This window comes from Phaethon aethereus, assembly GCF_964289735.1.
Source record: "Phaethon aethereus genome assembly, chromosome: 1".
In the NCBI taxonomy this organism is placed as follows: Eukaryota; Metazoa; Chordata; class Aves; order Phaethontiformes; family Phaethontidae; genus Phaethon; species Phaethon aethereus.
Genome location: NC_138575.1, coordinates 25264920 through 25287343, shown reverse-complemented (window position 1 = coordinate 25287343; position 22424 = coordinate 25264920). Strand labels below are relative to the sequence as shown.

Sequence of the window (22424 nt, the reverse complement as noted above, 5' to 3'; positions counted from 1 at the left end):
AGCTTTTACAATCATCTTAAGTACATCATGGTGTGAGGTTTTATATTCCAGTTTAAGCCTGGCCTTGGACCCCTTTTCCATCAGCACCAGTGATCACATGGCAAAGCGGTAGTCAGATCAGCCAACTGATGTAGATGAAAGCAATATCTAAAAAAATCCAACAACCAACCCAACCAAACCTGCCCCATGCTAATTTCTCCCCACTCAAACTACCTAAATAGCCTGTTCCCCAAACAGCTGCGTGATTGTTGGTGCCACCACAGTGTGGGAAAGCAGGATACACCGACAAGCAAAATGATGCATTTTGGGGGTAATCTGGATAGATTGACTTAGATAGCTGCAAATCACCATATTTAGAGTGCAGAATCTGGACAGGAAGAAAGCAGTCTCTCCATTTGGTGGGAAAAATGAAGTTTTCCTTCATCCTTCCATTCTGGTAGCTGCAAACTTTTAAGCACAACTAAAACCATCTGTTGCTAGAGGGCTGCCAGAATTTTGTATTCAGTATGCACACATAGGCTGCTTCTGGATTCAGATGGATCAGTGACAATATTTTTAAAAAATAAATGTTTAATGCTGTATTGTTAGGATTTATGAACTTTGGATGGTGTTAAGCTTTCTAGTCCTTATGATTAATTCATGATTCATATTAGTTATGAAAGAGAATTTACGGAGAAGTCAATGGGCATTGATATCAGAAGAACAGTCTAATTGATGTGCTAATTGTATAGATTTTCTCCCCCAAGGTTCTGTTTATTATACACAAATTAACATTTGCTATGACAGCAAATCAAGTAAGTGTCTTTAGAACATCAGAGATACTGCCTTACAAGTGCAAATGCATCCTAAGGCCATCCCATGCTTTCTTGACCTCCTATACATCAGTGGCAGATGTGTAGGAGAATAGGACCAGCAACAAGATTGTGACTAGCATTGTGATGTGAAGCAGCAAATGGAGACTCACAAGCAAAAGCTGTTTCAGTAGTAGTCAAAGTGTCCAAAGCAGTCAAACCGTCTTAAGTTTTCACTTACTTAAAGAGGTATTTTTTTCTTACTGTTCTTTCAGGCATGCAGGTGTTCTTTGTCCTCCTGCCTGAGCCTTCCCTTCTCTTTCAGAAGAGTACATTTGTACTGAAGTGATACCTTCCACTTGAACTTTAGCAATGCTTCTTAATTAATCCAGGAGAGGATTCTATTTTAATTATTCCTAAATGTCACTTTCATACACTTTTCATTGCATCTGTCTTGGTTTACCACTGTTCAAAGAAGACCATAGATGCCACAGTCAATAAAAAAGTTACCGCATTCAACCACAGTTTGTAAATAATCCACAGGAGTAGGAATTTCCTTTCAGTTCCCTTGTTTTCTGTCTTTTGCATAGAAACAATAAGGCCATGATTTAGAGTTTATATAGAGAAAGCATAAGGATAGTTGGAATGCTATACTGATGCCGCTACAGAATTGTCAGACATGGAAAAAAATGAGAAAACTGTTGACGGTTCATTCAACTAGGCGAACAAAAGTAACTTACAAATAGACAGAGTCTTCAAAATAAAGTATTTTTTTAGCCAGGGTAGTTGAAGTGGGTGAAGGAAATTACTAATAAGTTTGTACTGGAGTTGTCTGCACAATCAAGTTCATGCAGGAAGAAGGTGTGTGAGTTTGTGTGGAACTGTGCCTTGTTTTAAACTTTGATCTCAAAAGTCATGTTACGTATAGTTGTTACAGTAGGATTGTTAAGAATAAGGGCATAATGCTAACATTATTAATATGTTTATTAGTTTCAAAAATGATACTTGGTTTGGAGCTAATCTGCACAGGAAAATACTTTATCTTAACAAGTTCTCATGGGCTCTCTGCTACAACAGCATACAGTGAAAGTATGAGGTGTAGGGGGATATGGCTTTTATGTGTAGATGCTCATTTCCTTAAAAGTCTGTCAAGATGAAGTACTTGTACGTCACTATTCCTGTATGTAGGTAAGTTGTTAAAATCCTACAGCCTAATTGCTAGATAAAGTTTCCAAAATTATTTTACTGTGAGAAGAATTACATCATTTGTTGATAAGTTGATGACTGAAGAATGGTGAGGGGGGATGCCTCTTGCTAGCATTCTTTGATGAGCTATTTGTGGCCTAGTCAACAAGGATTCAGAGTGAAATTTTCTTCAACCTTTTTGTCCCAACAAAGGTTACCTTTCTCATAGAAATATTATGATATCCAACTGTCAGCTATTATTAAAATTCCTGCATAAAGTGTTATTTTACTAAACGTGTGAAGTCCTTCAAACATGGCAGGAATGATCTTCATGGTAAGCAGATAGGTCTTGTGTCTGACCTTTTTCAAAAGTCTCAGGGGACACTGCAAAACAGGATCAATTAAACTTACTATAAGAGTGAGGCTGAGAAACCATCTGAGTCAAAAAGTCATCAAGTGAAAAATGGCATTCCGGAAGTGCGAGACTGGTCACCTTAGGCAATGTAAGTTGTAACACCAACAAATAGGCAATCCTTTATCTGGTTGTCCTGGTTTTGGCTGGGATAGAGTTAATTTTCTTCCTAGTAGCTGCTATAGTGCTGTGTTTTGGATTTAGGATGAGAATAATGTTGATAACACACTGTTGTTTTAGTTGTTGCTGAGCAATGCTTACACTAAGTCAAGGATTTTTCAGCTTCTCGCCCTGGCCTGCCAGCAAGGAGGCTGGGGGTGCGCAAGAAGCTGGGAGGGGACAGAGCCAGGACAGCTGACCCAAACTGGCCAAAGGGATATTCCATACCACACAATGTCATGCTGAATAATAAAACTGGGGGAAGTCGGCTGGGCGGTAGCAGCCGCTGCTTGGGGAGTGGCTGGGCATCGATCAGCGGGCGGTGAGCAATTGCATTGTGCATCACTTCTTTTGTATATTCTTTTATCATTATTACTATTTTCCCTTCCCTTGCTGTCCTATTATAACTGTCTTTATCTCAACCCACAACCCTTTTTTCTGTTTCTCTTCCCCATCCTACTGGTGGGAGTGAGTGAACGGCTGTGTGGTGTTTAGCTGCCTGCTGGGTTAAACCACAACACTCATTTTTTTCCGTATTTTGGGGTAGGCCACTAAGAAGGAAGTACTATGCTAGTGCAGTGTCACCGCCTGCTTTCTCTACTACAGTTCTATCTCTAGATTCCATAGAATTCCAGAAGGCAACAAGAACTAAGGAGCCCACGGTCTTCTTTACTTTCTGCTGATTTTGGCAGTTGTTTCCAGGAGCCAGTAGATTTATTCTCATAGTCTCTAATCCTAGTGTGTAAAAGTATGGTCACCGGCATGCCTATGTGTAGGAGTATTTACTTGAACCACACTGGAAGAAAATCACTGATTTATGCAAGCCAAAGCATTTTGCAGGAAGTTGCCAATTTCATGTGCTCTTTAGTCAAAGTTGAGCATGATCAGAAATGTATAACTGTTAGCTTTACCCAGGAATTGTCAAATTTTGGCTTGTCAATGTATTTAATAAAACCTGTCACCTGTTATTTCCAAAAAAAGAGGAGGCAAAGATTTTGCCAACCATCTAAGCAGGAAGCTTTATGGATTTTGAGGCTGTGGTTGAAGTCTTAAATTACAGGATGATTTCCAGCATCAAAATACCTAATGTACTACAATTTAGGGATCTGTTAAAACTATTTTGATGAAGTTCATAACAAAACTGATGGCTGACACTTTTTTCTGACAAAAACAATCTATGACTGAATTAATTTTGGGTTTTTGTTGTTTGATTTTGATTGAATTTCTCTGGGTTTGCATCAGCTCAGTATTAGTAGTCTTTTTGCTCTGGTGAGATTTACAGTCCAATAAGCTAGACAGTTTGTCTTTTAACAAACCAAATTTTGCGAGACTCAGAAGACATGTGTCACAAACTGTTATTTTAAATGATTGTGAAGCTCCAGCTAACTGACCTTTGCTTCTCACAATGATGGTCTTAGAATAATCTCAGGTATTGAAAAGGAATAGAGCAACACAAGGCATGCATACGCACAGGCGATGCAGCAGCTTCATCGTCCTTGCTGTTGCATTTTTTTAATTTTTTTTTTTTTTAAAACGGCTCCTCCAGCCAGTTTCTGCGCCCCCGGGGTGAGCTCGGGGGGCTGGAGCTGGGGAGGCTGGGCCGGGGTCCCCCCCAGCTGTCACCACTAGAGGCCAGCGTCCTTCCACGGGAGCTGCCGCCCCGGCCAGCCTGCTGTGGGGGGAAGCCAAGCTTCTGGCTGCTTGCTCTGATGTGGCGGAGGGGGAGGAGGAGGAGTATCCCGGCTCTGTGCCTTCCTCTTCCAGCTTCCTTCGTTGCAGCACTCCTCCCTCTGGATAGTAGAGTTTGCAAGTCTCCAAACATCCTCACAGAAACAGAATCCTCCTGCTTTGTAATGCTTCATCCTGCTATTCAGCAGCAATTAAAAACCATCTTACCTGTCATGTCATCATCTCACGTGTCATGCAGTAATACAAGCCTATGTGTACTGCCCGTATAGCTCCAGCTGTAGTTCAGCAAGTACTGGCTGTTCCACATGGCTTGGGTCGCTCGGAAAAGGCCGTGCCGTATCTGGGCTGATTTCAAGTCAAAGTGATTATTTCTGTAAAGAAAATTTTTTGTGGGATGTCCCAGTGATTCATGATAGTTGTGTGTAAGGAAGAGCTGTACTGCTGGATTCAAAAGGGCTGTGAGCCACAGCAGGAAATCCAGGTGATACACTGGCATCCTGGGCTGCATTAGGAAGGACTTTCAGAGCAGGTCAAGGGAAGTGATCCCTCCCTTTTACTCATCTCTGGTGAGGCTGCACCTGGAATGCTGTGTCTAGTGCTGGGCTCCCCAGTACAAGAGGGATGTGGAGCTGCTGGAGAGAGTCCAGCAAAGGGCCATGAAGATGATTAAGGGACTGGAGCAACTTTTGTATGAGGAGATGCTGAGATACCTGACACTTTAGCCTAGAGAAGAGAAGGTGATGAGGAGATCTCCTCATCAATGTATCCTGAAAATGTAGCCAAACTTTTCTCAGTGATGCCAAGTGACAGGACAAGTGGCAATGGGCACAAACTGAAATATGAGAAATTCCATTTAAACCATAAGAAAAAGCATTTTTACTGTGAGGGTGATTGAACATTGGAACACGTTGACCAGGCAGGTTCTGGAGTTTCCATCCTTGGAGCAGGCTGCTCTAGGTGACTTTGCTTTGACCAGGGCAAGTTGGACTATGTAATTTCCAAAGGCTCCTGCTGTCCTCCGTGTTTCTGTGATTCTGTGAAAAGGAGTTAAATGAGGGTTAGAGAGTGGCTGAGAGAATAAGTATGAAGCATACTCAGAATTACTCAATAATCAACTAAGAAGGAAAAGTATGAAAGCACTGTCCCATCTGATAATTTAGGAAGAGGAGCCTTGGAGACTGTATCTGTGCTGGGAGTTGTGTGCGGTGGAGTGTGAGACAGGATCATGCATGAGATAGGAACCTCTGCAGAGGCTGCGACAAACACATGGGGCCAGAAGGCAGTGTCCTTAGTCAGAGTAGGCAGTGGTGAATGTTTCACCAGTCATTCAGAGTAACTGTTGGAACTCCTAAAACTGAGGACCAAGAGTTGATCTCAAGGAAACAGCTAAACCAAACTTGTGCTTTGAGGTGATTCAGATAGTTACCCAAATATCTTTGGTAATTGTTTCTTAAAATTTGTTCTTGCATGAAGAAAGTTCTACAATATCCCTTGTTTTGTACAACATTCTTTCAGTCCAAGTGTTGGAAAGCTTTTTTCCTAGTATCTGGCATGGGTTGCTGTCATCACATATTGAGCTCTTTTTTTTTTCCTCTTCTATATCTGGCATCCATTTCCGGGGAAACATTATGGTTTTTCTCCTCCTTCCTCTCTTTATAGATTGTATTTTCAAAATCTCTTTCCAGCCTTTCTTTTCTCATCTGGACTTTTTCAAATTTGTCTGTGTCTGTTCTATAGACTGATGCTCAAAACCAATATAGGAGTCTCCCTGGCACTGAGGACAGGGCAGTATGTACTTCCAAAATCTTGCCTAAGATGCTTCTGCTAGTACATGCAGATTTAAGATCTGCAACACTGTTGAAACACATATTTAGTTTGTGAACTGCTCAAGCCTTTTGTCCTGCACCTCTACCTGGTTATTGCCCATTTTGTGCTTGTGCATTTGGTTCCCTGTGTCCAAATGTAGCATTCTGAACTTGAGTGTGTTAATTTTCAGCTGCCTTATTTCAGACCATCCTTCTAGTTGGTCCAGATACTTTAGGATTCTGATCTTTTCTTTTTATCCACTCACAGCTTAAAGTTATCTGCAGCTTATATAAACATATGTTCTATTCCAACATCCTGTTGGGACACCTGGGAACCATAAATGCTGCCTCTGGTTAGCTCTGTCCTCAGCAGCTTTGCCTCATTGATAAATGCTGGGAATCTGTCAGGATTGCTCAGACTTGAGAGGCAGAGGGCAAGGGGGACACACGAGGAGAGTGCCAGGGAGCTGCTCTGTGGGGTTAAATCTGTCATGGGAGAATGTCCTTTTCTTGTCTAATGTACCAATATTAGATTAGCTTTTCCCAGCATACACATCGTTGCACATCCTCCTGGCTTTTCTCTGTTATTGAGCAAATACTCATTTTTGCTTTCATGGTTATATGTTCTTCAAGGACAAGCAACATTAATAATCACTACAGTAGTTATTGATCGGCTGTTTTGAGCTATCTGTGTCCTTACTTCTTGCCCTCAGTCTTCCAAATGCAACTTTTACCTACAACTTACAACTTCTATATGCCTACTTTCACCAGAATCTTAGATTTTGACATCTAGAGGATGATTCATGATCATGTGAAAAGAGGGTGCAAAGGATTGCATGTGGCAGTGCAGAATCAGGGCTTTCTACTCCACGGAGGACACAATATTGAGGCTAGGATGGATTGTCTCCTTCTATTTAAAGGTGTGTTAAGTCTTTAAAGCTGAGTTCCCTGGTGCTCTCCTGCCTTAGAACACAATGTGGAGATAAGCAGCATGAGTTTCAGAAAATGGTTTCTGAGAACAGACTTTGCTTTTGTGTCCTGTTTAAAATCCAGCCGTTGATCCTTTCAATGTTGTACCTTGTGTCTCTGATAAAATGGCATTGAGAAATAACCCCTCCCATTAGAATGCCTCTGCCCTTGTTTTCAGTAGTTGAAGATACACAGACATGTTGTAAGTCTAAGTCCATTTCCCATTCTTCAGTGAAAGAGCTGTGATCAAATTAAATAATTATAAACTGTGAAGTGTGCATATAGCATTTGTCTGACGTGATTAAAATAAAATACCTAGTTGCAAAAAATGTTTAAAAGTTGGACTTTACCAACAGTGAGAAGTGGCAACAGGGTTCTTTCAAGGACCAAGACTGATTTCAAAGAACATAGTGTTCTGGGAAGTGTTGCCTGCAGACACTGTAGCCATGTGGCATATTTTTTTCAGCTTTAAGTGCAACTGTAAAGGCATTTCCAAAATACAGGGTAGTAGAAAGTTAGTAAGTATTCTAAGGTAGTAAGGTATTCTAACCTCTGTAATAGGTTACATGGCTGGTACTACAAATAAGGCTGTATAGTTTTGTATCCACAAGGCAATTTATTAAGAATTTTAAGGTTATTTAATTAGGTCTTTTGTTCTTCCTGTTTATTAGATGAGGAAGCTGAACATTACTGTTTGAAGACTTCAGTCTAGAATAGGTGATTGTTCAGGATTTGTCTCCCTTGAGCTTAGCCAGGTGAAAAGGAGGAAGCCAGCCCGAGCCAGTTGTCTAAATTCGGTGGAGAGCAGTGCATGCTTTGCAAGAAAAGAGTGGTTCACCTGGTAGGCAAGGTGGGTAAGACAGATGGAATCGTTTCCTGCTGTGGGTGCCCTCTGAGCTCTTTGGCAGCCACAGAGGGATTTTAGTCACTTGGGTTAGATGCCTACATTTTAGGTGGCTGAAGAGGAGGGAAATGAATCCTATGCTTTCCAGTTCTCCCTGTTATTACACGTTGAGTTGGCTAAGAATGCTATGACTGCTCGCTGTGTATGCGTGAGCTCATTAGTCACATCTCAGTATACGTGGACTCATCTGTGTACAATGTGGTGCTGGATGTTGCTTGTCCTACCTTATTCTGCCCAGATGCTCTTCTGTGTTTAGAATTTCCTCACCAGTGTGTTCAGATTAGGTTTTATGGGTGATATTTTCTGAATAGTTCCAAGCAGAAAGATATATTTCTGAGTTCCAGTATTTGTAGTTTTGGATTCAGCTGCAAATTAAAATGCCTGAATATAAACAGCTATATGTCTGCAATGAAGGTTAAGCTCCTTTAATAATAATCAGAGGAGCTCTAGTCAGTACCATGAAGCCTAGAGCGTAATTCTGTCATCCTAAAGAAGATGTTATATCTGGTCAGCTGAATAGCTGCCTAGGCTTCACTGACTACCGTGAGATCGTGGGTGCTGAACCCATGCATTGACATTGAGATACAAATGTGTCATTGTACACATCTCTGTCCGCAGGAAATATCCCACCCAGCATGTCTGAAAAAAAGCCATGTAAAACTGACATCTAGAAAATACTTTTCCTGCAACTTACTCATTAACTGTCAAGCCTTCCCACAATATAAGCTAATTAAAAGAAACATAACTAGGGTGTTAATGGACCTTCCTGTAACTGAAAGTTTTCGAAAACCTTTGAACCTATTCCCCAGCTGCATTTTTGATCAACTGTCATGATACATCTCTGTGCAAAAGAAAAGGATTTGCTCCTTAAACATAGCTGGTAGCTGCAGTCTTAAGAAGGAGCCTTAGATCCACATGAAGATATTAAACAAGAGACATATCCAGAGAGATTCCTGTTTTAGAAGAATTTTATTTAAGAGGTACGTATAAGCACTATGGTAAATGATGATTCCAAAGTATGGCGATTAATCTAGTTTACAAATTAAAACACTACATTATTTTATGAGAGTGTAGACCTGCAAGTACGGTAAGAATTACTGCTTATAGGAGTAGACAGGAACAAACAAAATAGTGGTTTATAAAATGCAGTAGAAATAAGATGTATGCCTTTGAGATTCAGCCTAAACAACAACTCCTTGAGATTTTAATCTCCTGTGAGGCAGTGGTACTGGGTATCAAAGAAACTTTTTCTCTGTTTGGTTTGGTCATTCCGTAGGCATTTTCTGATTCTTAAAATCAGGTGGTCTTTTAGGGGTAGAATTACCTCTTAAATATTATGAAAATTTTACTCCCAAGGGACCAATGAAAGCCATGGGAGCTATTGGAAGTCCAGTCTCTTTTTAAAAACACCCAGACAAAATAAACTTGTTTTTATAGCTAGCTATAGACTGTTGTTAAGGTGTAGTCTCCTGCCTCTCCCAGTTCACACCCAAAATATACTTTTTACCTGTGTATTAAATACTGGGTTACAAAAATGGGTGGTGTACAAAACATGCAAGGCTCATGCAAGAAAACTTCTTTAATGCTAAGACCTCTCCCTTTTCTTCCTGGGTGTCTCCTGTGTTCTCACAGTTCTATCTGTTCAGTCACGTGCAGTGGAAATGGTTTGGGGCAGAGATCTGTGTTTTGAATAAAGTCATTGGCTATTCAGTATAATGAAGAGTATTAGAAAGTTACTACCAGCACCATTTTAATTTCATAGGCAAAGAGATCAGGAGTTTTTTTATTTCATGCATTTATTTTCTTTCCCAATTTCACATAATTATAACTTTAGTCTATCTTCTGTCCTTCATGTTTTACTTTAATGAATAGCTGTAAGCCTTATTAGGGAAGCTGGCTGGAAATGACTTATCTTTCCATTGTTTCAAGATGACTCTCCTAATGAGAATAATACTTGTTTTGCAGTGCAGTTTAATATAGTATAATTATAATATGTCACCAAACAAGGACAAAACCAGTATTTCTTTATCATGTATTATTTATTTTGTGATTAGTCCAGGCTACATCATCTTGCAGATTTTTGTGGCTACCAAGAGTAATCACTGGCAGTCTCCAAAAATCTAATCTTACTGCTGGCCTTCCCTGCCCTCTTTCCCCTTCTTTCTTCTCTGATCTACCAGGAAGATAATTTGGTTTCTTTTTCCAGACACACAGATGTGCACCAGATGGTTACTGATAGTTTCAAGGTCCTGATGAGTTATTGGAATAATTAGTGTTGGTGTGAGGTTTGTCATCTAACTGTAATACTGAACTGTGTACTCATCTCTTTCAAGCTTTTAAAATAAAAGGTTTATTTTATTAAGACTTTTGAAACAGCACTTCAAATGTCAGTGCAGATAATAATTGATACCCAGTTCATGGTCAGAAGTTCACTCAGCTCTCTTTAATGTGTAAAATTCTTGATCTTACAAAGGGGATCAAAGGCAATCTACATTTAGGTGATATACGCATTTTATACCGGAAGGAACAGTAAGACATCAATCAGGGAATTATTTTAATGGTGAATTTAGAAATATTTAGTTCTAAAATATGAATATAAGGTGCTAAAAATGATAGAGAAATGGATACATAAATATGATTTATGGATTGTGGATTTAAAAATGTCGTCCACAGGGTCTATTAAGTCTCATTCTTTTGTGCAAGTCTTTTTTTTTGTTGCCACAGCAGGTTTAATATGTTTCGATTTATAAAGTATAAATATGAAAACAGCTCTTAAGAAAATTTGCTTCTGTGTATGTTACTTGCACATTTCTTTTGTGCTGTAATGGATATGCCCCCTAGATCTGATATATAGCACCTATTGTTTTGATAGCTAAATCTGTTTAAAATAAGAAATAAGTACTTCTCTTTGACATAGGAACAAATCCATTCCTTTTATTTTTCAGTGTTCATCACTATTTTCATAGGTGTGTCACTTGTAACACAACTGTCTTTGGTTGTAGCTGCAACAGCTACATCATCACGCAGCCCATGCCTGTGTGATTTAGATCCTTTCCCTGGTATTTTGATCTTGAAAACAGTTTTGAAACAAGATTATCGCCATCCACCAAAAATACAGAATTTTTGCAAGCAAAGCAGAATAGGTAACTCCTGTACAGAAAAATAATGTGCTAGCCTTTTGATGATAAGGAATTCAGTGGGATTGCCGGGCACTAATAGCATGCATAAGTATTTGCAGGATTGGAGCTTTATAAAATCCTAAGCAGAATTTGAGCTTCCTTTCCTTAAGATTCACTGATTAATCACTTCAGGCCTACCCCACACTACTGTTTCCTTTCTGGTTCTGATCAGTTAATCCATGTGTCTTTTAAAGCACATCTGATGAACAAATGGGAGAGCTGTGGAGGTATTGGAGCTCCTTAGAGCTCCTTTATGCTCAAGGATGGCTCAATCTGCTCTCCAACCAACTCTTTATTTACTTAATATCTGTCTTTATCCTGCTGAAGGCCTGATGCATTCTTAACTCAGGTTTCCCTAGCCCCGGAAAAAATGTAACTTCTTAACTGTTTTCATACAATGATGCTATTCTTTCTGGGTTCTAGAGTGTGTATTTGCAAGAATTCACTTTGATATCTGAGTGAGACTTTTCTTGCAGTGAATGGGAAAGCGCAGAGTTCTCCAAATGGGCATTTGGAGCTGTTAAGGTCACAGGACTGACTTGCCCTGTGAATGTGCCTGTCCCCCTCCATTGGCTGGAAGGAGCTGAGAAGGCCAGTCTCTTAAGGAAGGTCACTTAAAAAGCTGCCTACATTTAAGTGTTGTCAATACAACCTGCATGCTGCATGTAAGAGTTCCTTTAGTTCTGTTCTGTTAGTACTGTGTAGTTCAGAAAAGTTTTGGGGTTGGGGTGTTCTTACCTTTTCCAGGTATGGGACATTGGAGGGCAGCCACGGTTTCGAAGCATGTGGGAGCGTTACTGCAGAGGAGTCAATGCAGTTGTGTAAGTTTTCTTGTGTATGCCCGTACAAAATGTGTTATAAAATACATATTATTAATATAGGTATGCTTTTGTTCCTGTCCACCTCCATCACATAAGAAGACCCAACACAATAGAAGTAGTGTGTTTTACACATCCACCAACCCAGGTGTATAAGTAATTGCATGTTCCAGGCCATTTTTGCCCCACAGCCCGTATTTAATTCTCTCTCTTCCTGTATTAATAAATACAGGGCTTATACAACTCAGGACTGTGTTAATGCTGTTGTCAATGCAAACACATTTGTCACATTTCAGATGTTTTAATGTGACTTTCTGCAAGTAATAGACAATACTATAAATAACTATATTCCCATTGCAGTTACATGGTGGATGCAGCAGACTTAGAAAAAGTAGAAGCTTCAAAGAATGAGCTACACAGTTTGATAGATAAGCCACAATTGCATGGAATTCCAGTAAGTATTTTGATTATTATTCTTACCTGAATGTAGACAGTGTAGCCTAAATCCTCATGAATTGGTTCATTTGGACTTTTGAAAATAGTAGCTTAAATGTGGTGCAGCCTTGATGCATTGAGTGCTCTTACAAAAATTATTGTGATATTTTATCAGGGGACTCAGCATCTTCTCAGTGCTGTGGTGTGTTTGTATGTTTTCTAGTCTAAAGGTCAGAATAGATTTTGAAAAAAATCATTTTCACATGTGGCATTATCAGACTAACTACTTCCAGTCAGTCCCCTTGTTGGCTGGGTTTGAACCAGTGACCCAGAGATGTTTCTGGTAGTATCTTAAGGCATGTGAGGTTTGTTTTCCTGAAGGTTGGCAGACACTAACATCAAATAGTGCCCTCTGCTTCCAGAGATTGTGGAGGAGCTTGACTTTTTCTGTGTCCTGACTTTTTCTTCACTTTTTAGTTTTTCAAACTCAATTGTATGAAAAAAATGCTAATATGCATCTGTTCTCTAGTAGGAAGTGTCAAAGAATAATATATTCTGCTGAAATTCTGGTGAGGAATTATGGAGGTGGAGACTCATGTTGTTTAATTAAATGTAATCTACCGATTTAGAGCTATTAGGAATCAATCAAGTTAGCATTCATCTTTGATACTGACATCACCAAGCAAGAGTTCATACCTTTAATCATAAGAAAGAAAACAATGGTACATACAAATCAGGAAGAAGTTACTCACAAGTTCATGGCTCTTGCTTGGCCCATTTTTTGTAAGCAAATATTTGGACACTTGGCTAGCGCAAGTGATCGAAGTCATCTGAGGATGAGTAGACAGACAGCCAACATGAAATCATTGTGAGAATAAAGTTCTTACACATCCGTCTCAAAGGAGAATTCTTCAAGTGACTCTCCATCTTCTTTATAAGGTTTGCTATTATTGTTGCGTTTTTTTATGTTAAGTACATACTGAACAAATCCTACAGAAATCTACAGTCACGCCATGTCACAGCGAGTGACATAGTCTGTTCTTTGTACTGGCTTCACATCCTGTTTTACTTCACACTTTTCCTTCCTGAAATGATAGGTCTCTCATATCTTCAGAAGAATTTAATTAAGTTCCTTTCCTCTTATATGTTATAATATCACATTCCAATTGCCCAGCCTGACCAGCAGAGTAATTTCCAAGGTGCAGTAATGGTTTTTTTACTTATTTTTATTTCATAGGTAGTAACTAGTATTGAAATTCCTTCAATTTTGGCATCACAGACTTTAAGGTTGCTTTATTAATCTGAGACTGCAAGTAATGAGTTTTAATGTATTGCAGCTTCGCAGGAAACAATGGGACAATCTTCACTCAGAATTGTAACACATCTGGAAAACAATAATGCAATCATAATTAGAAAAACTTTCCATTGCTTACTTTATCTTAGGATGTGCTCAAGCCATTCATCTGACCTTAATTTATATTTGAAGCCTTAAGTACTGCATAGGAACTCTTAAGTTCTAGCATCTATTCGGTAAATTTTCTGCATACTCAGACTTAATTACTAATGGCTGCCCTTCTGATTTCTACCATGGATGCTCAAAGGGGAAAGAGAGGAAAGTGTCATTTGGCTGGTGCTTGGGTCATACATGGTTTGGATGCCTGGCTGTTTAGTATGTCAATATTAAGAAGCAAGGGAGCAAAACTGTAGAGACCCAGCAAAACCGGGTCTTGAGGACCCAGCTTCTACTTTTGGGGCCCTGCTTTTGATTAATGTTGGTCTGGTCCTGTGAATTGAATGTCCAATGGTGGCTTGAGTGCACCTGGTGCATGCTCTCCTCATGTTTAGTTGCCTACAAAAGGAATCCACTTAGTGCAGTCTGACACCAGCCTGTAACGCCATCCGGAATGGAGAGATTGTCTTGCAGAGGGGTCTTCTGATACTGATACACCCAGAAGTAATGGGGTCCAGTTTTCAGAGAGTGTGCCTCTAGCATCTGGCCCTGGCTAGGAGCAGAATTTCCATGAGGTTCCCACAGTCACTGGTCATTTTGAATATGTCCGCTGTTGTGTTCTAAATACTTGGCTTCAAAATCCGGTATAATGCCAGCAAGTGGTTAAAGACTAAGCTTTTATTACTCCTGTATTTAACACGAATATGAATGATTTTTTCAGGTGTTAGTCCTTGGAAATAAAAGAGACCTCCCAGGTGCACTGGATGAAAAGCAGTTAATTGAGAAATTGTAAGTAGATGGCCTGTGTAAAAAGCTGAAACACTGTGAAATTCAATATGTAAGAGAAAATCATTGGTCATGTGTGGCAATAACCAGCTATAACAGATTGCATTTTACATTCTGAGATACTCCACTTTGAGCTCTGCTGGCAGTTGAAATAGCAATCTAGGCTGATAACTGACTGCAGTAGATTTGAACCTTTCTTGATTATTATTTCAGTTGTATAAAGTTGTTTCAGATAATCCTGTTTTCCCATCACTGAATATCCAACTGCTATAAATAGTAATAGGCTCACTTACACTTTTCAGAGTACACTGTAGTGGCAGTTTAATGCTCAAATGGTATTAGGACAGAACCAATTCAAACTACTGTCTCTAAATCCAAGTGATTCAGGTATTTTGGTATGTATCCAAGGCATATACTTGCGGATTACTGAAACTAACCTAAATTGACACATTGTAAGGGTAATTGTAAAGGCAATACACAATTTTGTAAAAATGGCTAGTGTAGCAATAATTTTGTGGAATAGGATTCTGTGTATCACAGAATGTATGTATCACATAATTTTAATCAGTAGTGCAAATGAAGTGAACTGAAGTGAGGTTTCAGTATAGAAGGATGGTCCAAATGCTAAGCAACTGAACTGGGACTTAGGAAACACAGAATCACAGAATGGCTGAGGTTGGAAGGGACCTCTGGATGTCATCTTGTCCACCTACCTGCTCAAGCAGAGCCACCTAGAGCTGATTGTCTGGACCATGTCCAGACAGCTTTTGTGTATCTCCAAGGATGGAGACTCCATAACCTCTCTGGGCAACCTGTGCTAGTGCTCAGTCACCCTCAGAGGTAAAAAGTGTTTATGTTCAGAGGGGGCCTCCAGTTTCAGTTTGTGCCCATTGCCTCTTGTCCTGTCACTAGGCTCCATCTTCTTTACAGCCTCCCTTCAGATATTTGTACACATTAATAAGATCCCCCCTGAGCCTTTTCTGCTCCAGGCTAAACAGTCCCAGGTCTCTCAGCCTTTCCTGATATGTGAGATGCTCTAGTCCCTTAATCATTTTAGTGGCGCTTCACTGGACTCCCTCCAGTAGCTCCACATCCCTTTTGTACTGGGGAGCCCAGAACCGGACACAGCACTCCAGGTGCAGCCTCACCAGGGCTGAATAGAGGGGAAGGATCACCTCCCTTGACTGGTTGGCAACACTCCTCATGCAGCTCAGGATACCATTAGCTTTTTTTGCCAAATTGCTAGATCATGTTCAACTTGGTGTCCATGAGGACCCCTAGGTCTTTTTCTGCAAAGCTGCTTTCCCAGACAGTTGGCCCCCAGCACGTACTGGTGTTCCTCCCCAAGGACTTCCCTGTGTTGAACTACATGAGGTTCCAGTCAGCCCATTTCTTCAGCTTATGGGGGTCCCTGTGGATGGCAGCTCAACCCTCTTGTGTATCATCCACTCCTCCCAGTTTTGTGTCATCAGCAAACTTGCTGAGGGTACACTCTGCCCCATCATCCAGATCATAATGAAGACGAACAGGATTGGACCCTGTATTGATCTCTGGGGTACACCACTAGTTACTGGCCCCCAACTAGCCTTCATGCCACTGACCGCCACCCTCAGGGCCCAGGTTTAACCCTCTGTTGAAACAGTTTTCAGTCCACATCACTGTCTGCTCATCCAGCCCATACTTCCTCAACTTGTCTATGAGGATGTTAGGGGAGAAAGTGTCAAAAACCTTAACTGCAGTCAAGATACATAATGTCCACTGCTCTCCCCTCATCTAACAAGTTGTAGATTTCATTGTAGAAGGTTATCGAGCTGGTGAAGCATGAATTTCCCTTTGTGAGTCCATGCTGACTACTCCTGATCACCTTCTTGTCTGTCACATACCTGGAAGTGGTTTTCAGGATTAGTTGCTTCATCACCTTCCCAGGGATCAAGGTGAGGCTGACTGTCATGTAGTTCCTGGGGTCCTCCTTCTTGCTCTTTCTGGAGATAAAAGTGATGTTTACTTTCCTCCACTCTTCAGGTACCTCCCCCAGTCACCATGATTGTTCAAAGGGTATCGAGAGTGGCCTCACAATGACATCAGCCAGCTCCTTCATCACTTGTAGGTGCATCCCATTAGGGCCCCTGGAATTCTCTGTGTCCAGTTTGCTTCTGTATTCCCTGACCTGATCCTCTTCCATCAAGGGTACAACTTCCTTGCTTCAGACTTTCCCCCTGGTCTCTGGGGCCTGGGGCTCCTGAAGGCTAACCTTGCTAGTAAAGATGGAGGCAAAGGCAGCATTCAGTAGTTCTGCCTTTTCCATGTCTTGTGTAACCAGGTGCCCCGTCTCATTGAGCAATGGGCCCACATTTTCCCTTGTCTTCCATTTGTCACTTACATACTTACAGAAGCCCTTCTCATTGCCTTTGATACCCCTCACGAGATCAAATTTCAGTTGGGCTTTGCCTCTCTTAACTGTGTCTCTGCATGCTTGGACAGTGTTTCTGTGTTCCTCCCAGGTTACCTGTCCCTGCTTCCACTGTCTGTATGCTTCCTTTGTGTGATTGGGTTTTGCCAGGAGCTCGTCATTCATCCATTTATCCCTCCTGGCTTTTTTTCTGGACTCGTTAGGATGGGCTGCTCTTGAGCTTGGAGGTGATCCTTGAATATTAACCAGCTTTCTGGGGCTCTTCTTCGCTACAGGGCCTTATCGCATGGGATTCTTCCAAGCAGATCCCTGAAGAGGCCAAGTCTGCTCTCCTGAAGGACAGGGAGGCCACTTTTTACTTCTCTTCTTTATTAGAGTTTCTTATGTGATCTCAGGACTCTTTCCTTCTCAATGCCTCCACTCCCCATCTGCTCCAGGAACGTAATATGTTTCCTGCATGTTTGAGTCACTTGTGTGAGGATAAATAAATGAAAAAATAAGAAAATGCTCAGAAGCTCTGAGGGGGATAGGGAAATTCCCAGAAAGAAACAAAAGTTACTTAAGAATCGGTTTCTTCCTAAATGTAGAGTCATCCTCTCAGTAAGAATCAGATCTAATATACTTAAGTATGATATAATAAAAATCCTGGAGATTGTGAAGGTGTGATCATTTGAGTACTGTTAGTTGACTATACGAGTTATTAGAAATAAAAACTCTGAATTATAAGTGAAAAGACTAAAAGGTGAATGCTAAGACATGTTAATGTTACTTGGTTGCCACTACAAAATGTTATTTTCAGCTCATGTATTTCTGTGTTTTTATTATTCACTATTACACTGATTTAATGAGAAATTTGAACTTTTAATCTTTATAGCTTAAGTAATGTGGGGGTTTTGTGTGCAATAGCATATTTTAAAGTTTAATATCTGAGGATAGAATTGAACCCACTGAGTAAAAAGCAGAAAACATGTAATTTAATGGAAATTTCTGTTGTCACTTTTTGTGGAGTTACAAGACTACTTTTTTTTTTCTTTTTTCTGTAGAAACCTTTCAGCTATTCAAGACAGAGAAATCTGCTGCTATTCTATTTCCTGTAAAGAGAAGGATAACATCGGTAAGCTTCTTTTTCTTACAGCATCATCAATGTATACCTTGTACTTTGGATCAGATGTTAAAAATGTTAATGAGATTTTAATATCTAATATATAACTGAAAAATCCTAATTTACTTTGAAAGATTTGGTTGCAAAAATTGCATGTAGTTGTATTTGTTTAAATATAGAATTATGTGTAATTTAAAAGTCACTTGTGGAATTATTTAGTTCCATGAGAAGTTAAATTATTTTGACAGGGGCCTTGGAAAAGCGTATTTAAAACCCAAAGTAATTGAATCCTTCAGAGAAAGAGTGTTACTGCTGAAAAAATAGTAGCTGGATAGGAAGGCCTTCCAGCTATTAGGTGATACTTAAAAAATATTGGTATTTTGCACCATACAGGCTTTTACTTTGTAAGCCAGCCTTACACGCATGTGGCTGTATGGCGGTGTTCCTCAGACCGAGGGACTAGTGCTTCTGTCCTACTGGAGATGCGCAGTGTGTATCCTGAAGTCAGTGAGGAGCTATAAAAGCCTCATGAAATTGTCTCCCATCTGCCTTTGCTTTTTGCCCTTTCCTCTCTCTTCCCCCCTCTCTTCCACTTTCCTGTCCCTTTCCCCTGTTGTGTTCTCCCCTTCGCTTCCCTGCACAGAGCAGGAGAAAGGGGTGAAGCTCAGGCTGGGCCAGCAGCAGCGGTTACCTGGGGGCATGTGCCACCCTTCTTCCCTGCACCCTGCTAAGACAAGCGGTGCTGGATGGCAGCGATACAGCCTGGGTAGATCTTTATAGCCGCTTCTTGAGGAAGCCAGGCTGGTTAGAAGAGCTAGGCAGCTCTGTAGGGCTCAGCTGAACGAGAGACGGTGGGAGTGGGAGCGGGAGGAAAGCCAGTTTCTCCCAGCAGCAGGGGAAATTTCCATCCTAGGCAGAGAGGACCAGGTAGTGGAGGAGGTGAGGAGACTATGCCATGATACTTGGGCTTCAGGAGGCTGGGGGAGATGTCAGCTGTGTGTAGGGACGTGTTAGGCAGCGAGGGCTTCTCTTGGAAATCCTGTACAGCGTTTGGGTACGCTGGTTTGTAGGAGGCCAGACCTAGGTTTGCTGCGGCTTGGGGTGCAACAGTTATCTCTGAGGGAAATACGCAGAATGTATTAAGATTAGACTTTGGATTATAAGGACTGAGGAGGACAGCCTAGTCAGGATTATCTGCTTAGGTGAAAGGCAGTGAAGGTGATTGAGGTTTTAGAAATGTAGTGCTGGATCCTTATCAAATTGGCAAGGCTGCAGGGGAGCATCCCAGAAGTGCTCTTGTGACTAGAAACTGGTAAAACTGGCTTAATTTCTGAGAGGATCCTGGAGAAAATACTTTTTGATCCTGGTTCATTTATATGGATGGTCTGGAGGAAAAAACCATGCAAAAAAAGCATGCTAAAATTTACAAATGGGAAAATAATGAAAAGAATGATCACTAATGCAGAACTGTGTAGATCATTTACTTGTGGCAGTCCTGGAAGTAGTGATGAAAAAGACTCAAATCCTAACTGAGAATCAGTCAAGTATCTTCCAGTGTAACATTGTGCTTAGAAAGGGTAACCTGGTTCCTGAATATTTGTCCAAAGAAATAACAAATGGGAGCAGATTACGTATATCGTGTGTGTTTGGAATGGTGCGGGCATTACTGGAGCACTGTGTGCCATATTTTGAGGAAGACCTTGAAAAACTGCCAAGAGGTTGAGCAAGAGCCTAGGGAGATCAAAGGACAGGAACATACCATTTATAGTGAAAAACTGCAGTGAGAATATAGTTAACTTATTAAAGTGATGAAACTACTAGGCTGTTAAGGGGAAGAGTGGGAGCTGTCTTCTTCCTCTGCATTTTTGATTGATGTCAATGCAATTGAATGAGATGATAGTTGTTTTTTAGTGCAAACTGCAGCCTAGCTAGCTGGTCTTATCGGGAGGTGGAGGTGTAAGGCTGCCAGTTTCTGTGTCCTGGGAGACTGTGGAAGATTATTATATAGTTATTAGCTTTGTTTCAGATGCTGTGGGATGCTTTTGTCTGCAGTCTCTGTGCCTAAGCTGGTCTGCCAGGATATTCATGGAATACTGTCTTGAATTTAGGACAGATGTGTCAACAAATCTAAATTTGAGGGCTAGAGCTGTTGCTGCCCCCTGACAAGCTTCCTACCTCCCTGACAGATGTTACTGCCTTGAGGCAAAAACATCTAATCTGCTCATGAATCAATTTGTGAACTGCTGCAGTTTTCAGCCCAATGCATTAGGTTGTATCAGGAAGGGAAACAATTTCAGCTACCAAATTGTAGTCTAGTATTGCATGTCTTTCAGAGACCTTGGACTCCGACAACCTACCTAGATGGCTTCTTAATGCTTTGTCAGATGTTTGCCCTTCTCTTTCCTTCTGGTCATGTATTTCTGCCTTTGTTCTCACACTGCATTTCATTCCAGTCTGGATTTTACAGTTCATTTTATGGTCGTCTTAAATCTTTGCTTCTCCAACAGTTCTTCATCTGTGGTTTAGAGAATTTGATGTCAGTCATCATATTTCAAGAATACAAAATGCACATGATTTAAAAACAAACAAAAAACGACAGGAAAAAAGCCAACTTGGAGTCTTAAGTACTGAATTTTTAATTAGGTGTGAATGAGAACCTGTGGTTTTTCTGGGTTTGTTTGTTTGTGGTGGTTTTTTTATTTGTATTAGCCTGCTGGTGTTCTGTTGTCCCTTTACACTCTGCAAACAGCTGGTTGAGTTTTTAATTTTGTTTTATCTATCCTGGCAGACATAACATTACAATGGCTTATTCAGCACTCCAAATCAAGACACTGTTGAAGAAAACTTTTGCTGAAGATAACTCATTCCCAATCACTTTGACTCCTATCAGCTGTACACAAGTGAAAAGACAAAGAATGCAACTGCATACTACCAGGACTCACTTTGATCATATTTGTTAACAGAAGTAAAACTGAGTTATAGCTTGTCTCTCTATCTTGGGTTCTTGTTTTTTTAAAAATCCAGATACTTGTCTGCCTATGTGAAATTCCTGAACGCCTTAATACAGGACCGAAAGAAAACAATACTTTTTTGGGCTGAAATGTTTGAGTTTATGCATGTGAATTGTCAAATACTTAGTAATTTTTTTCTAATTTGAAACTGAATAAACTGCACAGTGGAAACAGATATGACTGGGTTTTTTTAACATTTCATATAATTTTTCATACAGAGTGTTTCCTTGCGAACACCTATAATTCTCAATAATCAATTAAAACCATAATTAAAAGCATCTTTACAACACTTTCAAATACTCTGATTGGTGAGAAGTTATTTCCAAAGTCATGTATCTGTAGTTATCTATTTTTTCCAGTCACTAATGTAAATGATTCATATGAATATTCTTTCGGAATTCAAAAATAAAACAAATTCTAGACAATACTGTCCTCCTCTGTTGGGAGAGGAAAGAGCCTGGAATGCAGTGAATGTTTTTCTCTCTTAAACAGAGAAGGAAATACAGAGGGAGAGCAGGTGAGAGCATGTGCATCCTTTCTGACATTATTACCCCTAAAATTCATGGATTTCGTAAGCATTTTTGTTATGAATGAAATAATTTTCACAGTGCTTCTGGACTACTTCTTCCGTTCCTGAACCTTCAGAAGTTTCAAGTATACTATACAGCCTAACATTAGCTGCGCTCTGAACTTGGATTAGTTCTTTTGAAACAGATTAAAGGAGCAGTTAACTTTTTAATTTTGATGCATTGCTAGCGTCTTACAGATACCTGCTTCCAAATACTTCTTTAAAAGCACTCTGGTGGGAATTCTTCTGTGAGTTTGGAAATTCTATTAAATATGGAAAGTTTATGTCAAGAAATAGTAGATAGAGTTAAAAGTTATGCAAGATAGATGCTCAGTGGCCAAGTGTTTCAAGGACACGTGCAGATCTAGGAGGGAGAAGTTCTTGAATGCTGATCTAAAGTTGTGGTAAGTGGACTGATTGCCTTAGTATTAGAAAGGCTATATATGCAGTTTTTGCAATTAAGTATGTGTGCTGCAAAAATAGCAACATTTTTTGTCAAGTCTGTTTGAGGATGCTTTTTGGTTAGTGGCTCTGATAAGCTGCTTAAAACATGCTGAACAGACTTGATGAAATCTTTATCAAGTGTCACAGGAATGCTACTACAAGCATGATAGGTTATAGCAGTTGTTCATAAATGTTTGCAATATAGCCTGCAGAAGTCTGGCCAGAGAGGCTAATTTTTCTGTGGTTACATGAAAATAATTTGTCTATGTGTTATGTGCCAAGTGCTCAGTAAATATGTAAATAGTGG

At 40.3% G+C, this 22424-nt stretch overlaps 1 protein-coding gene across 1 annotated transcript in view; it reads left to right on the top strand.

Annotated features, from left to right (window-relative positions):
• The window catches only part of LOC309411294 (ADP-ribosylation factor-like protein 8B), a gene marked incomplete at its 3' end in the record, with an annotated part of 29110 nt that extends 8178 nt beyond the window's left edge, over nucleotides 1-20932 (top strand). The window contains exons 3-7 of the mRNA XM_082007890.1: nucleotides 11841-11914; nucleotides 12272-12365; nucleotides 14518-14585; nucleotides 18036-18106; nucleotides 20883-20932. Of these exons, the coding sequence (XP_081864016.1) occupies nucleotides 11841-11914; nucleotides 12272-12365; nucleotides 14518-14585; nucleotides 18036-18106; nucleotides 20883-20932 (357 nt within the window). The remainder of the gene's footprint in view (nucleotides 1-11840; nucleotides 11915-12271; nucleotides 12366-14517; nucleotides 14586-18035; nucleotides 18107-20882) is intronic.
• Between the last annotated feature and the right edge of the window lie 1492 nt (nucleotides 20933-22424).